This window comes from Oncorhynchus tshawytscha, linkage group LG08, assembly GCF_018296145.1.
Source record: "Oncorhynchus tshawytscha isolate Ot180627B linkage group LG08, Otsh_v2.0, whole genome shotgun sequence".
NCBI classification, from domain to species: domain Eukaryota; kingdom Metazoa; phylum Chordata; class Actinopteri; order Salmoniformes; family Salmonidae; genus Oncorhynchus; species Oncorhynchus tshawytscha.
In genome coordinates this window covers 12,399,072-12,416,780 of record NC_056436.1, presented here as the reverse complement: position 1 = coordinate 12,416,780, position 17,709 = coordinate 12,399,072, and the positions used below count along the sequence as shown (strand labels likewise).

Genomic DNA, 17,709 nt, shown 5'->3' with positions numbered 1-17,709 from the left:
GCAACATCTCAAGACATCAGTCGGGAAGTTAAAGCTTGGTCGCAAATGGGTCTTCTAAATGGACAATGACCCCAAGCATACTTCCAAAGTTGTGGCAAAATGGCTTAATAAGGACAACAAAGTCAAGGTATTGGAGTGGCCATCACAAAGCCCTGACCTCAATCCTATAGAAATTCGGTGGGCAGAACTGAAAAAGCGTGTGTGAGCAAGGAGGCCTACCATCCTGACTCAGTTACACCAGCTCTGTCAGGAGGAATGAGCCATAATTCACCCAACTTATTGTGGGAAGCTTGTGGAAGGCTACCCAAAACGTTTGACCCAAGTTAAACAATTTAAAGGCAATGCTACCAAATACTAATTCAGTTTATGTAAACTTCTGACCCACTGGGAATGTGATGAAAGAAATACAAGCTGAAATAAATCATTCTCTCTACTATTATTCTGACATTTCACATTCCTAAAATAAAGTGGTGATCCTAACTGACCTAAGACAGGGAATTTTTACTAGGATTAAATGTCAGGAATTGTGAAAAACTGAGTTTAAATGTATTTGATTAAGGTGTATGTGAACTTCAGACTTCAACTGTACCTGTCTATATATGGTCTCACAGTTGACTGCATGGCAGAGCAAAAACCAAGCCCTGAGGTCGAAGGAATTGTCCCTAGTCATGCTCCGAGACAGGATTGTGTCGAGGAACAGATCTGGGGAAGGGTACCAAAAAATGTCTGCAGCATTGAAGGTCCCCAAGAACACAGTGGCCTCCATCATTCTTAAATGAAAGAAGTTTGTAACCACCAGATGGACTCTTGCTAGAGCTGGCCGCCCGGGAAAACTGAACAATCGGGGTAGAAGGCCTTGGTCAGGGAGGTGACCAAGAACCCGATGGTCACTCTGACAGAGCTCCAGAGTTCCTCTGTGGAGATTGGAGAACCTTCCAGACGGATAACCATCTCTGCAGCACTCCACCAATCAGGCCTTTATGGTAGTGGCCAGACGGAAACCCCTCCTCAGTAGAAGGCACCGGCCATCCCGCTTGGTGTTTGGCAAAAGGCACCTAAAGGACTCTCAGACCATGGGAAACAAGATTATCTGGTCTGATGAAACCAAGATTGAACTCTTTGGTCTGAATGCTAAGCATCACGTCTGGAGGAAACCTGGCACCATCCCTACGGTGAATCATGGTGGTGACAGCATCATGCTGTGGGGATGTTTTTCAGTGGCAGGGACTGGGAGACCTGCCAGGGTCGAGGGAAAGATGAACGATGCAAAGTACAGAGAAAACCTGCTCCAGAGCGGTCAGAACCTCAGACTGGGGTGAAGTTTCACCTTCCAACAGGACAACTACCCTAAGCACAGAGCCAAGACAATGCAGGAATGGCTTTGGGACAAGTCTCTGAATGTCCTTGAGTGGCCCAGCCAGAGCCCGGACTTGAACCTGATCGAACATCTTTGGAGAGACATGAAAATAACTGTGCAGCGACACTCCCCATCCAACCTGGCAGAGCTTGAGAGGATCTGCAGAGAAAAATGGGAGAATCTCCCCAAATACAGGTGTGGCAAGCTTGTAGCTTCATACCCAAGAAGACTAGAGGCTGTAATCGCTGCCAAAGGTGCTTCAACAAAGTACTGAGTAAAGGGTCTGAATACTTAGGTACATTTGCAAACATTTCTGAAAACCTATTTTTTTGTCTTTATGGGGTATTGTGTGTAGATTGATGAGGGAGGAAAACTAGTAATACATTTCAGAATAAGGGTGTGACATAACAAAATGTGGAAATAGTCAAGTGATCTGAACACTTTCAGAATGCACTTTACATGGGCAAAACTCATAACTCATCCCTGAGTAATAAATTGATCAATTAAATGGTCAATGAAATTTTCAAGCAACTTGTCTCTTTTTGATTCTAAATGTGTTGGTTATATTTGTGTGTGTGTTCCAGGCATTTCAGTGTCAGTCCCATGAGAGCCTGACCCAGCTGGAGACGATCAATAAACAGTACCGCCGTCTGGCCAGGGAGAACCGCACAGACTCCTCCTGTCGCCTCGGGGAAATGTCCCACGACGGGAACCAGCGCTGGGATAACCTGCAGAAGAGGGTGGCCTCCATCCTCCGCAGGCTCAAGGTACAGAGTCACATCCAGAGTGGGCCTCGTTGAGCAACTGTAACACAACAGAAAGTATGGTGTATATAGTCCAATCCCACTTGGCACACACTGGCTGAATCAACGTTGTTTCCACGTCATTTCAATGACATTACTTTGAACCAATGTAGAATAGACGTTCAATTGATGTTTGTGCCCAGTGGGATTCTACACTCCTGAGGGTTGGTACTGCTCTTGGAAAGAAACTATACCAGCAAGGAAGTAATTTCATTGGTTCTAGTCGGCAGAATCAGGTAGAGTGTCTGCACGAAGTTCCAGATGAAAGAAAAAAAAAAAATTTTGCTGCAAGAGATGTGTACGCTGAAGCATCTCTTTATGATTTCTCCAGCACTTTGTCAGTCAGCGTGAGGAGTTTGAGACGGCCAGAGACAGCGTCGTGGTGTGGCTCACCGAGATGGATCTGCAGCTCACCAACATAGAACACTTCTCAGAGTGTGACATCCGAGCCAAGATCAAACAGCTACGGGTAAGGATGGCCTCTTTACACAAGTGATTATTGTTCTCTCATAATCCTACATATTTTTCCGCTCTTCAATAACTCGACTATACTATGAATTCTATCACTAATCATTGAAATAATCACATAATCACTATTTCTGACTGCTATGGAACCGGGTAGCAAAACTATACAAACTCCTACCATGGCTCAACTGTATCCTAACCACCATGTTCCTAAAACACACTGTATTCAGTCTGGCCTCTGCCTCGCTTGTTTTTGATTACCAGGCGTTCCAGCAGGAGATTTCTCTGACCACGGGGAAGGTCGAGCACATCTTCCACCAGGGAGAGGTGCTGCTGCAGAAGAGTGAGCCTCTGGACGCTGCTGTTATAGAGGAGGAGCTGGAGGAGCTGCGGAGATACTACCAGGAGGTGTTTGGACGCGTGGAGCGTTACTATAAGAAGCTGATCCGACTACCGGTGAGCCCGGGGATGACGTCTACTGAGCCCTTGTTCTTTTCATTTTCATGCTGACGGTCTTTTTTTGACTGTCTCGTAGGTATACCTTAACCTCCCATCCCTCCTCTTCCAGCTGACAGGAGAAGAGTACGATGTGTCATTCTCGGACAAGGAGATTGAACTGGATGAACCTGGAGACCTGTCCAGCATTCCCTGGAGTGAACGTCTTGGAGACTGCTTGAGCTCCCCTCTGCCCTCCCTGACTGCCCCCCTCCGTACTGGGGCTGAGCGCTCGGGCATGGGCACCCCAGCCAGCATGGACTCCATCCCCCTGGAGTGGGACCATGACTACGACCTGAGAAAGAGGCTGGAGAGTGCCAGCGGGGCTCTGGGACTGGCCTCTGAGCACGAGGAGCACGGAGAGAAGGGGAACTACCAGGGATCAGCTTCTGCTTCCGCTCTGTCAGGTCAGTGTAGTTTACATCCCTCATCCCTGCACCAATACTGTCAGGTACTAATGATACCAGACCCCTCACAACTTACTGGCAGGTACTGGGGATAGGATAGCCTTGATCTCAGAGAGGTCGTCTGAGGTCATCTGATGTTAGGCAACATGCCTTGGTGTGTAAAAATACCTCTCACAGCCTGCTTTCTGCCTGCTACGAGTTTGGTTTGGTTTTCTCACACGCACACTGAAGCATAACAACAGGCACCGTTAACTAACAGCACCGCTTTCTAACATTTTGCATCTCATTTGATTTGTGCAGCACGTAGGCTACTGTAGCTGACCTCAAGCTGATTTCTTTATGTTGGCATCCTGTGTGTTTTAAAGGTGCATGTTGTTGTGCGCTTCTTTTGGGGAGATGTTTTTTGTCTATTGTTTTATTGTGCTAAAAATGTTCTTCGTCCATCATCTTCTAATTTACGACTGGATTTATAACACTAACTATTAATGATATCTCACAACGTGGATTTATAACACTAACTATTAATGATATCTCACAACGTGGATTTATAACACTAACTATTAATGATATCTCACAACGTGGATGGATAACATTAACTATTAATGATATCTCACAACGTGGATGGATAACACTAACTATTAATGATATCTCACAACGTGGATTTATAACACTAACTATTAATGATATCTCACAACGTGGATGGATAACACTAACTATTAATGATATCTCACAACGTGGATTTATAACACTAACTATTAATGATATCTCACAACGTGGATGGATAACACTAACTATTAATGATATCTCACAACGTGGATGGATAACACTAACTATTAATGATATCTCACAATGTGGATAGATAACACTAACTATTAATGATATCTCACAACGTGGATGGATAACACTAACTATTAATGATATCTCACAACGTGGATGGATAACACTAACTATTAATGATATCTCACAATGTGGATAGATAACACTAACTATTAATGATATCTCACAACGTGGATGGATAACACTAACTATTAATGATATCTCACAACGTGGATGGATAACACTAACTATTAATGATATCTCACAACGTGGATGGATAACACTAACTATTAATGATATCTCACAACGTGGATGGATAACACTAACTATTAATGATATCTCACAACGTGGATGGATAACACTAACTATTAATGATATCTCACAACGTGGATGGATAGCACTAACTATTAATGAGATCTCACAACGTTTTGCAGTGGATGGATTTCTATGTTTTAATGTCCGTTCTTTCAGACACAGATTCAACTCCCGAATAATCTACATTGAAAGTGCTTTTAAATCTCACAGGAGTAGGCTTAATCTAGGTCTAAGAAACTGGCCCGTGAACATAAAATCAAAGCCCTTATCTAACCGTATTCCATGTGGGTGTCCATCCACTCTTCCCATCCTCAGGAGAGGGAGGTACCCTGGACAGCCACATCCTTCAGTTGGACAGGGTTCTGGACCCCAGTCAGTTACACCTGCAACAGACAGAGAACGTCATCCGTAGCAGAACCCCCACCGGGCCAGAGCTGGATGCATCATACATGGGATATGTGAGTACTGTCTGATATGAGACCATTCTGTCTTAATGGAAGGTCTTTAGGAAACATTGTGCCTTTACCTAAGAAGTTTCTACGGTGTGATTACTTGATGTGAGCGTCTCAGTGACATGCTTTCTGTCTGTTGCCTGTGCTATGTCCTGTTGTGTAGATGCGTCTACTGGGAGAGTGTCGTAGCAGTATAGACACGGTGAAGAGGGTTGGCTACGAACTGAAGGGGGAGGGGGAAAAGGCCTCAGGACTTGCTGACCCCATTGATGATGATTCACAAACAACAGGTAAAGTTTTGCCATCAGGTGTTGATATTAATCAGGCTTAAGACAGTCAGAGGTGGAGAGGTGTTAAGACAGTCAGAGGTGGAGAGGTGTTAAGACAGTCAGAGGTAGAGAGGTGTTAATGTTAAGACAGTCAGAGGTGGAGAGGTGTTAAGACAGTCAGAGGTGGAGAGGTGTTAAGACAGTAAGAGGTAGAGAGGTGTTAAGACAGTCAGAGGTGGAGAGGTGTTAAGACAGTCAGAGGTGGAGAGGTCTTAAGATGTAAAGTAGCAATGGTACATTAATGCCCACAACTTGTAGTCCACGATGAGACACCATTGTGTGGTGGTTGTATGTTTTCTGGGTTGTTTTTGCTCCAGAGTGCTCAAGCAGAGAAGTATGTACAAAGTCAGCAGCTTTTAAGGCAGACACATTTCTTCGGGCTGTACTGGACTGTGCTGTACAGGGCTGGATGGGACTGTACTGTACAAACCTGTACGAGCCTGTACTGTAATGGGCTGTACTGGGCTGGACTGTACTGTACGGTCCTGTAGGGGCCTGTACTGTAATGGACTGTAAGCTTTGTCACCTCAAATGCCTGTATATACAGTATAATCAGTGGTAGACATAAATAATAGATAAACTGTACATATATCCTATATATACCATATATACCATGTAGATACCATATATACCATGTAGATCCATTATATACCATGTGTACCATATATACCATGTGTACCATATATACCATATATCCCATATACCATATAAACCATGTAGATACCATATACACCATATATACCATGTAGACACCATATATACCATGTAGATCCCATATATACCATATATCCCATATACCATATAAACCATATATACCATGTAGATCCCATATATACCATGTAGATCCCATATATACCATGTAGATACCATATATACCATATATACCATGTATATACTATATATACCATATATACCATATATACCATGTATAAACTATATATACTATATATCCCATATATACCATCTATCCCATATATATCATATATCTCATATATACCGTGTAGATAGCATATATACCATATACCATATATCCCATATATACAATATATACCACGTAGATACCATATATACCATATATCCATCTAGACACCATATATACCATATAACCTGTATACCATGTAAATACCATATATACCATATATACCATGTAGATACCATTTATACTGTATATACCAATTACTTCATATCCTATATATACCATATATACCATGTAGATACCATTTATACTGTATATACCAATTACTTCATATCCTATATATACCATATATACCATGTAGATACCATATATACCATGTAGATACCATTTATACTGTATATACCATATACTATATATCCCATATTTACCATATATACCATGTAGATCCCATATATATCATATATCCCGTATATCTCATATATTACATGTAGATACCATGTATCCCATATATACAATATATCCCATATATAACATGTATCCCATATATACCATGTAGATCCCATATATCCCATATAGATATCATATATTCCATATATCCCATAGATACCATACATACCATAGATACCATATATTCTATAGATCACATATATACCATATATCCCATATATATCCCCATATATACCATAATATCCCATATATACCCCATATATCCCATATATACCCCATATATACCATAGATACCATATATTCTACAGATCCCATATTTACCATATATCCCATATATACCCCATATATACCATACATACCGTTACCAAATTAATAATTTGACACCCTTTCCTTTCTTCCTCCTTTACCTTGCTGTACTGTAGGTGTGATAGTTACTGCAGGCTCAGGTCCCTCACTAAAAATATAGATAGATGTCTTATTACCAAATAAATAATACATTATTTTCTTCCCTCCTGTACTGTAGGTGTGATACAGTGCTGGGAGTTGCCGCAGGCCCTCAGTAAAGAGATGAATAGATATAATACAGCTATAATATAATCATCTCTTTCTGTCTCTGTCTCTGTCTCTCTGTCTCTCTGTCTCTCTGTCTCTGTTTCTGTCTCTGTCTCTCCTCTCTCTCTCTCTCTCTCTCTCTCTCTCTCTCTCTCTCTCTCTGTACTGTAGGTGTGATACAGCGCTGGGAGTTGCTGCAGGCCCAGGCCCTCAGTAAAGAGATGCGTCTGAAGCAGAACCTTCAGCAGTGGCAGCAGTTCAACTCTGACCTCAACGCTGTGTGGGCGTGGCTGGAGCAGGCAGGGGAGGAGCTAGAGCAGCAACGGAGGCTGGACCTCAGCACCGACATCCAGACCATCGAGCTGCGCATCAAAAAACTGAAGGTGACCTTTGAACTTTGATTACTCACTAGGATTACAAAGCTTGCAAGGTGTGTAAAGGCTTTCTCAAAGTTCCGGGATTTTTCAGAAATCATGGTTGGATGAATCCCAGTTGTATGATTCCCTCCATGGTGATTCTCTCCATGGTGATTCCCTCCATGGTGATTCTCTCCATGGTGATTCCCTCCATGGTGATTCCCTCCATGGTGATTCCCTCCATGGTTATTCCCTCCATGGTTATATCCATGGTGATTCCCTCCATGGTGATTCCCTCCATGGTTATATCCATGGTGATTCCCTCCATGGTGATTCCCTCCATGGTGATTGGTGATTCCCTCCATGGTGATTCCCTCCATGGTTATAGCCATGGTGATTCCCTCCATGGTTATAGCCATGGTGATTCCCTCCATGGTGATTCTCTCCATGGTGATTCCCTCCATGGTGATTCTCTCCATGGTTATTCCCACCTGGTCCTGGAATCCCCCAACTGGGATACTCTTTGGGAAAGCTTTGCAACCAGAGATGGATATTTAAAAAATACTCTGTGCTGATATGACACCCTCTCAAATCATCTCTTTTCATATTGTCTGTCTACAGGAGCTGCAGAAGGCTGTTGACAAGCGTAAGGCCACAGTGCTGTCCATCAACCTGTGCAGTGCAGAGTTTGTCCAGTCCGCCACAGAAGAGTCCCAGGACCTGCAGGCTAGGCTGAAAGAGATGAACAACCGCTGGGACAGATTTGGCACCTCTCTGGGAGAGTGGAGGGCAGCGCTACAAAAGGCCCTTATGCAGTGTCACGTAGGTGTCCAACTGTCTAGTCACCTAGCCTGGTCCCAGATCTGTGCTGTCTTGCCAACTCCTATGGCCGTTAAGGAGTTGGCAAGACAGCGCAAACAGCTCTGGGACCAGGCTACTTACTGGTCACTTAATAAAATATTCAAACCAGGACAAATCATGTTTGCATGTTGGACAACTGAGACAGGATACAATTAAATTGTGTTTTAATGACCTGGATATAAACATCAAGGTTCATCATTAGTTAGACATGTTAAATATGTTACTTTAGGTAGAAGTCATAACTTTTGGTAGAAGGTGATTAGCATGCATTTGTATTCATGTCTCCTCTCCTGTAGGACTTCCATGAGATGAGTCACGGCCTGCTACTGTGGCTGGAGAACATTGACCGCAGGAGGAATGAGATTGTTCCCATTGACCCCATCCAGGACAGCAACACCCTCCATGAGCACCACAAAACACTCCTGGTACAGAAGCGTTTTAGTAATGTTATATTTAAGTGATAATGCTCAAGAAGCCGGTGTTTGGAGGATATATTGTTGTTAGGCCCGAGACAAAGTCAATATATCCTCCAAACACCGGCTTCTTGGGCATTATCACTTTTATACAACGGGTTATCAACATATTTAAATAATGATTGACATATCATTTAAAAAAAAACGTTATTTTGATTAATTTATTCATACTATGTCATCCATTCGCAAGATATAGTCCCGACACAAATCTTGGGTTGCTACCCAAGCCGGCTGGTCGTTCCTTTTATCGGTTCGGTTGCTAGTGAAGCGACCCAGTCGTTCAGTAATTTTTGTTCTGTATCTATGGACGCCACCCAGTCATTTGTTCTAAATGTTCCATTGCCATACTGGCTGGCAACGTTCTTATCCCTTGCTTGCTAGCTAGCCAACTACGGCTAACTTAGTCACGTCAAAAAGTGTAGCCAGAATAACAGCAAAGTAGCAGCATTTGCGTTTGTTTAAGCTGTTTACTATTTACATTTATTTAGATACATCCATAACAATGAGCTAATGAGGCACGATTTCACCTGTCATAGAAAATGTTCTCACTCGTCAGGACACTATTGTTCAGAGGAGCTAGCCAACAACACAGCTAACACAATCACTTCAAACTGAAGCTGGAAAAACTGCAAACTAGCTGTACTTCGTTTCGTTTTATCTTTTTTTCAATTGACATTTCTTTGTTTATATCCATAAAAATTATGCCAGCTGATTCATGATTTCGACTGGCTGAGAAACTGTCTGTCTGTCTCGTCCAGACTCCCGACACATTCATTACTATGGGACAGATGGAGATCGATTGAATATTGAAACAATGTTGCAAATGTCGGAGAGACAGACAGTAATGTTTATACAAATCTCCACTGTTAAAAAAATAAATGTTAGTCTAAAGGAAATATGAGATAATGTCTAGATGCTTTTTATAGTGGAGATCAAGTTTATACATTGCTTGGCTGGGCTGATGAGACAGTGGATTCCACAGTCAGATGGCATAAACCATATTCTGTGAGGGCTGATTCGGAGTTGAGATAAGCACACACAAATCTGACTTTCATATAAATTATTGATTGATGTCAACTGGGGACTTTTAAATTAAGCGTGGGGATCTCAAATTAGAAAATGTCCTTGAGTGACTGACACCTTGCAGTGAGTAAAATTGTGAACCAACCAATATCCCTCACTCCCTCCACAGAAAATCCGCTGTGAGCTGCTAGACACCCAGAGGAAGGTGTTGTCCCTGCAGGACATGTCCCTGCAGCTGCTGGTCAACAGCGAGGGCAGTGACTGTCTGGAGGCCAAGGAGAAGGTTCACGTCATCGGGAACCGCCTCAAACTGCTCTTCAAGGAGGTGACCAGAGACCTCAAAGAGCTGGAGAAGATTCTGGACATGAACAGCAGCCAACAGGTCAGAACAGACGCACTTTTACAATTAAATAGAACAATGGAATGTATCTCCATTTATTTATTTATTTCACCTTTATTTAACCAGGTAGGCTAGTTGAGAACAAGTTCTCATTTGCAACTGCGACCTGGCCAAGATAAAGCAAAGCAGTGTGACACAGACAACAACACAGAGTTACACATGGAGCAAACAAACAAGCCAATAACACAAACAAGTCAATGACGCAGTAGCAGTAGAGAAAGGTCTATAAGGTCTATATACAGTGTGTGCAAAGGGCATGAGGAGGTAGGCAATAAATAGGCCATAGGAGCGAATAATTACAATTTAACAGATTAACACTGGAGTGATAAATGAGCAGATGATGATGTGCAGGTAGAGATACTGGTGTGCAAAAGAGCAGAAAAGTAAATAAAATAAAAACAGTATGGGGGATGAGGTAGGTAGATTGGGTGGGCTATATACCGATGGACTATGTACAGCTGCAGTGATCGGTTAGCTGCTCAGTTAGTTGATGTTTAAAGTTGGTGAGGGAAATAAAAGGCTCCGACTTCAGCGATTTTTGTCATTTGTTCCAGTCACTGGCAGCAGAGAACTGGAAGGAAAGGCGGCCAAATGAGGTGTTGGCTTTGGGGATGACCAGTGAGATATACCTGCTGGAATGTGTGCTGGGTGGGTGTTGTTATCGTGACCAGTGAACTGAGATAAGGCGGAGCTTTACCTAGCATAGACTTATAGATGACCTGGAGCCAGTGGGTCTGGCAACGAGTATGTAGTGAGGGCCAGCCGACTAGAGCATACAGGTCGCAGTGGTGGGTGGTATAAGGTGATTTGGGAACAAAACGGGTGGCACTGTGATAGACTGCATCCAGTTTGCTGAGTAGAGTGTTGGAAGCTATTTTGTAGATGACATCGCCGAAGTCGAGGATCGGTAGGATAGTCAGTTTTACTAGGGTAAGTTTGGCGGCGTGAGTGACGGAGGCTTTGTTGCAAAATAGAAAGCCGATTCTAGATTTGATTTTGGATTGGAGATGTTTAATATGAGTCTGGAAGGAGAGTTTACAGTCTAGACAGACACCTAGGTACTTATAGGATGTCCACATATTCTAGGTCGGCACCGTCCAGGGTGGTGATGCTAGTCGGGCGGGCGCGGGCAGCGAACGGTTGAAAAGCATGCATTTGGTTTTACTAGCATTTAAGAGCAGTTGGAGGCCACGGAAGGAGTGTTGAATGCCATTGAAGCTAGCACAGTGTCCAAGGAAGGGCCAGAAGTATACAGAATGGTGTCGTCTGCGTGGAGGTGGATCAGGGAATCGCCTGCAGCAAGAGCGACATCATTGATATATACAGAGAAAAGAGTCAGCCCGAAAATTTAACCCTGCGGTACCCCCGTAGAGACCGCCAGTGAACCAGGCGAGGCAGTCTTCAGAAAAACCAAGGCTATTGAGTCTGCCAATAAGAATACTGTGATTGACAGAGTCGAAAGCCTTGGCCAGGTCGATGAAGATGGCTGCACAGTACTGCCTTTTATCGATGGCGGTTATGATATCGTTTAGTACCTTGAGCATGGCTGAGGTGCACCAGTGACCGGCTCGGAAGCCGGATTGCACAGCGGAGAAGGTACGGTGGGATTCGAAATGGTCAGTGATCTGTTTATTAACTTGGCTTTCGAAGACTTTAGATAGGCAGGGAAGCATGGATATAGGTCTGTAACAGTTTGGGTCTAGGGTGTCACCCAATCTTTAGGGATCTCGGACGATGTGAAAGAGAGGTTGAACAGGTTGGTAATAGGGGTTGCAACAATGGCGGCGGATAGTTTTAGAAAGAGAGGGTCCAGATTTTCTAGCCCAGCTGATTTGTACTGGTCCAGGTTTTGCAGCTCTTTCAGAACATCTGCTGTCTGGATATGGGTGAAGGAGAATCTGGGGAGGATTGGGCGAGTAGCTGAGGGGGGCTGTTGCCCGGGGTTGGAGTAGCCAGGCGGAAGGCATGGCCAGCCATTGAGAAATGCTTATTGAAATGTTCGATTATCATGGATTTATCAGTGGTGACCGTGTTACCTAGCCTCGGTGCAGTGGGCAGCTGGGAGGAGGTGCTCTTGTTCTCCATGGACTTTACAGTGTCCCAAAACTTTTTGGAGTTAGAGCTACAGGATGCGAATTTCTGCTTGAAAAAGCTAGCCTTTGCTTTCCTGACTGACTGCGTGTATTGGTTCCTGACTTCCCTGAACAGTTGCATATCTTGGGGACTATTCGATGCTATGGCAGTCCGCCACAGGATGTTTTTGTGCTGGTCAAGGGCAGTCAGGTCTGGAGTGAACCAAGGGCTATATCTGTTCTTAGTTCTGCATTTTTTGAACGGGGCATGCTTATCTAAGATGGTGAGGAAATTACTTCTAAAGAATGACCAGGCATCCTCGACTGACGGGATGAGGTCAATATCCTTCCAGGATACCCGAGCCAGGTCGATTAGAAAGGCCTGCTCGCAGAAGTGTTTTAGGGAGCGTGCAGTAGACACATTACACAATAAGAAATAGTGCAGGAGACAGGTTTGTAGCGTGTCTCTACTGTATCTAACGCCGTTTCATGCTTGGCCTCCCTCCCTCCCTCTGTGTGTATCTCTCTCTCTCTCCCTCTCGCCCTCCCTCCCCCTTCTCATCCTCTTTCTCCCTCCCTCTTGTCTCTCTCTTTCTCCTCTCTTTCATCTCAGGATCTGTCTACGTGGTCGTCAGCTGATGAGCTAGACTCCACCTCTGGTTCCATAAGCCCGGTGTCGGGCAGGAGCACGCCAAGTCGCCGTCGATCGGTAACGTATTGTAATACCTCTGACAATGGTTACATGGTGCCCTACCAGAAGGAAGGTGTTTGGCACTTCCTCCCTAAGACTGACAGTGCGTCACTTGTGCCCCTGAATGCAACACCCAGTTTGCTCCAGTTTAAGGCCATGCAAAGTCACTCCCTCCCACCCTCCCAGGACCTCTCTTTCTCACCTCTTCTCTGTACACCTTCCTACATGTATATACATTCCACACACAACTCTTTTTCCACACCTTTATTCTTTCATGTTATATCATCTCCCAGAGACAAACCGACCAGAGCACTTGAGACATCATTATACCCCTCTCTTAAAAAATATATATAAATATTATCTTATTTTATTGATTGACTTTCCCCCTAAACTTCAACATCTACTTCTGGTTTCTCCTGACCAAATGTGTCCCATCTTTTTCTTATTTTCTTTAGTCCTGTGGTTTTAAACTGCTGTGGTTTTAGAGTCCTGTAGTTTTAGAGTGCTGTAGTTTAGTGCTCATGGAATATTGGCTCTTTAATACTGATGAAAAACCTTGGTTTTTATCAATTCAATTCTATAGAAGTTATGTCTTGTCTTCACTTCAATCCCAATGGTTGATCTCAGTGATTTGAAGATACAGTACATGTATATCTTAAATTTGTTACATCTGTCTTCCACATAGCAAATTATGCATCATATCATACGTTGTGCTTCAGCAGCGAATGAATTCCCTTTGTTCCAAATAACAGCATGACCATCCAGCTGTAGCTGTTCAAAGTAGCTGTACACTTTGAAAAAGCTAGTTCATTTATTTTCTCTAGTTGTCACCTTCCTTCACATATTTGATTTGTTCTAAGATCACCTTCTATTCTTTTATTTGGGGTATTTTCTTTTCATCGGTAGCTTTGTTCTTTATTTGCCTGGACTGAAACATACTCTCTTTCTTTTACCCCCGTGTTCATTGCAAACAGCAACGGGGCAAATGTAGTATGTCACAGCAGACCTCTGGACCCTCTGTGAGCAGTCCACACAGATCACACAGGTACCTTTCTCCTGGTTTGTAGAACACCCAGAAGACAATAGAACTCCTGGAACATGTTACACCTGTTCTGGAACCTTAGTCCGTTGTGCTGCACTGCACTGACAACACATACAGTACATTGCAACAACTGTATTGTAAAAGAAAAAATAGAAAACCCTGAATGCTGATTTGTACTTACTTCCAAAGGTTCATCAAAGTTCAATGAAAAATTAATTCCATCATCTTGTACCATTCTAGACACTATGTAGAGGCTATAGGGTTTAGCAGAAAATGTGGTTATAGCCCACACATCCTTTACACTACAGTTCTGCAATAACTAAATATATAGGCCTCTTTGTTGCCAATGTCCTCGGCTGCTTGATTAACTACGCTACCCAGAATGCACCTTGAGTGCTTAACATACTGTCAACAGTTTCTCTAATACCTCTTGGTAACTGTTGAGCTCTACCGCTCCTTCTCTACTGCTAGTGAGCACACGCAGTTGTTCTCTTGAATTGCCAAGCCAGCAAGCATCTGCAATGAACAATATGATGGCAGCAAGTCTATCTCTCTATTTCTTTCTTTCTCTTGTGTGTGACATCTATTTCATCTATTTCTTCTATTTCACATACCTAATCCACCATCTCCCCTCACTCCCCTCAATCAGCCATCTGTGGGTCGCCCCTATCATGTCTCCATTTGTGGAATGTTAGGGGGCACTATGATCACAGTCTAGACAGACAGACCTGAGGGTAAAACGAACATCACTGTTATCTAGCTATGCATACCATGATTTATCATTTTAGGATTCCCTTTGGTGTAAGCTAATTCAAATAGGCCCCATTGTCAGCTATGCCAGAGAAACAGCAGGTACCACATTGTCGTAAAGTGTTGTTAATCAGAACGCTATAATTGTGTTACTGTAGTGTTCATCACTTACCTGATAAATATGAGTTAATAGTGAATAGTACAAAGCATGTTATTTAGCATGTTAATAGATTTAGTCTGTCTTCTCAGTTTGACAGCAGCCCAGTCAGATGAGGCTATATTAAGATGGTTCTGCTGCTGACTAATGCTACATCAAGCTTCACCTAGCTACACCCTTTAAAACAGACTTCTCTATGCTGCTATGCTCCTGTCTTGGCATGCTTTGCATTTATCAGGATTTAAACTCCTCACAGAGAGGTCTTGAAGGACTATCTAAAACATTTAAACTGCTACTTCCTGCATGCATTTTGTCACCCGTCCTAACACCTTACATCCTTTTACAAAGGAATGTCAGCTCAACATCCTGTATTTGTTTCATGGGTTTGAAAATAATTTCTTGAAAATGTTTGTCAGTGTTTGTCAAGTGTCATTCAACTGACTGTGGGTGTATTGTTTACCAATATAAAATGGGTGGTTTGAGCCCTGAATGCTGATTGGCTGTCAGCCGTGGTATATCAGACCGTATACCACGGGTATGACCCCAACATTTTTTTTACTGATCTTATTACGTTGGTAACCAGTTTATAATAGCAATAAGGCACCTAGGGGGTTTGCGTTGCATCGTGCCTAAGAACAGCCCTTAGCCGTGGTATATTGGCCATATACCACACCCTCGGGCCTTATTGATTAAATATAGTTTGGTAATTTGATCATGGCTGTGTCAATACACAGTTCATCATTATACTTGTAGAGCAATAACATAGTTTCTGTCTTGTAAACTACAAAGGAAATAGATATTTGATTCTGTTGAATCCAATGACAAAATGGATAGTTGGATGGATGTTCTGGTCTGGATGCATGTCCTTAGCTGTACAGTAGGTGTCATAACCTAAGTCTGCTTGTTGTTGTGTTGTTGTGTGCTCTCCGTGTCGTATCCTATCAGGTATCCCGTCGTTGGGTCCGCTTCCTCCCCTTCTGAGGGGAAATCATCATCGTCATCGTCACGTTTCCTGTACCGCGTCCTACGGGTGGCGGTGCCCCTCCAGTTGCTGTTCCTCTTGCTGCTGGTGGTCATGGTCTGCCTGGTGCCAGTGTGCGAGGGGGATTTCGACTGCAGCCAGTCCAATAACTTTGCCCGTTCCTTCCACCCGATGCTACAATACACCAACGGGCCCCCTCCTGTATAGTCTTTCATGACAGACCATTTGGTTCTGGGTGCCGAGCGAGATTACAGCCTGGCCCTTGGTATGGAGACGAACCTGAGGAGGATAGTTGGGCTTTTTGAACTTCTTGACTGTTGGGGATTTCAACTCTATGGGTCTCTCTCTTTTCATTTGCAGCTTCCATGAAGAATAGAGATATGGCGTTCCGTCATTCTGCATCTTGTGTTGCCGTGCATAAGCAAGCATCATAGGATGCCAAAACCTTAGTTATATCTTCTTTGTTCTGTATGGATGAAGTACAGCAGCACTCTTAACTTGTCTTTTCACTCGTGTCTTCTTTTAGTTTTCCGTTATGTTGTATGTATAGACGAAGAAACGTCTTAGGGGCAGCAAATGTAAGAACCAAAAATGTTTGTGACGGCAGTCAGTGGATATCCCCTGGATGCCATGTGATGCCATTTGTCCTCTAGTTCAATGCAGAGCATATACTCTGTGAATGTGCCTGTTGTAACAATTGAACACTTGTGAAATAACATTTTAAGATGACTTATATTGCAATATTTTTTTTTTACATGTGTTTTGGCATGCGGTTATCATCTTTGCTTATGGGTGTGTCCGTGATGAATATTTGATTTTTAATCTGAATTATACCTGGGCGTAAGAATCTATTTAGTCTGAATTGTGTATTGAATGTGTATGTAAAAGAAAGGCCGTAATGAAGAGTTATTTGCTATAAACTGTTTAAAAGCATAAGAAACATTGAAAATAATGTACTGAACACTCATTTTTATTTTTCTAGCTGAAAATATGGATTCTACAAACAAACTATTAATCAACAGTGTAACGAATTATAAAACTGTATATTTTCTATGGCTCTGTGTGTTTAGTATTAAATGTACAACAGTCCAGGATTACTTAACATATTCTGTACATAATATAAATGTATATCAATAATCTATATCTGACCCTAAATTACAAATATTGAATGCCAAATTCTCATTTTGATTCTGTCTTTTATTTAACATAATTTCTCTCTGTGGGAAGCAACATTTCTAACTCTTCTACTCTGTCAAGTCAATAACGCTGAATCAGTCTTTGGATCTTACTTTCCATACATCATAAACTCAATTCAAAGCACAATTTCAATGGTCCAAAAAACATATGATACCTCTCAAATTTCATTCAGGTGCCTGTCTTGAGCGGAGTCCTCTGAGGAGATTTAGGCATAGATCAGTGCGATTGACATTCAATTCCATGATACGGATTGAATCTAGCCCGTACGCTTCATTCGCGGGGAGAGCCACAGGGTCAGTGGACCTCTGAGAGACAGCTGAGAGGGATCCGATAGACCCAGAGGTATGTTAG

At 42.9% G+C, this 17,709-nt stretch overlaps 1 protein-coding gene across 5 annotated transcripts in view; it reads left to right on the top strand.

The window, feature by feature from the left end:
• The window catches only part of LOC112255798 (nesprin-1), a 171,557-nt gene extending 154,214 nt beyond the window's left edge, over positions 1-17,343 (top strand). For 4 of the 5 annotated variants that reach the window (XM_042325231.1, XM_042325233.1, XM_042325232.1 and 1 more), the window contains 13 exons: positions 1,942-2,124; positions 2,492-2,629; positions 2,890-3,081; positions 3,194-3,527; positions 4,974-5,116; positions 5,274-5,400; positions 7,526-7,737; positions 8,332-8,532; positions 8,868-8,996; positions 10,237-10,449; positions 13,153-13,248; positions 14,205-14,275; positions 16,125-17,343. In XM_042325231.1, coding sequence (XP_042181165.1) covers positions 1,942-2,124; positions 2,492-2,629; positions 2,890-3,081; positions 3,194-3,527; positions 4,974-5,116; positions 5,274-5,400; positions 7,526-7,737; positions 8,332-8,532; positions 8,868-8,996; positions 10,237-10,449; positions 13,153-13,248; positions 14,205-14,275; positions 16,125-16,368 — 2,283 coding nt within the window. In that variant the 3' untranslated portion in view covers positions 16,369-17,343. The remainder of the gene's footprint in view (positions 1-1,941; positions 2,125-2,491; positions 2,630-2,889; positions 3,082-3,193; positions 3,528-4,973; positions 5,117-5,273; positions 5,401-7,525; positions 7,738-8,331; positions 8,533-8,867; positions 8,997-10,236; positions 10,450-13,152; positions 13,249-14,204; positions 14,276-16,124) is intronic. The other variant, XM_042325234.1, reaches the window with a different exon arrangement.
• Positions 17,344-17,709: the final 366 nt, after the last annotated feature.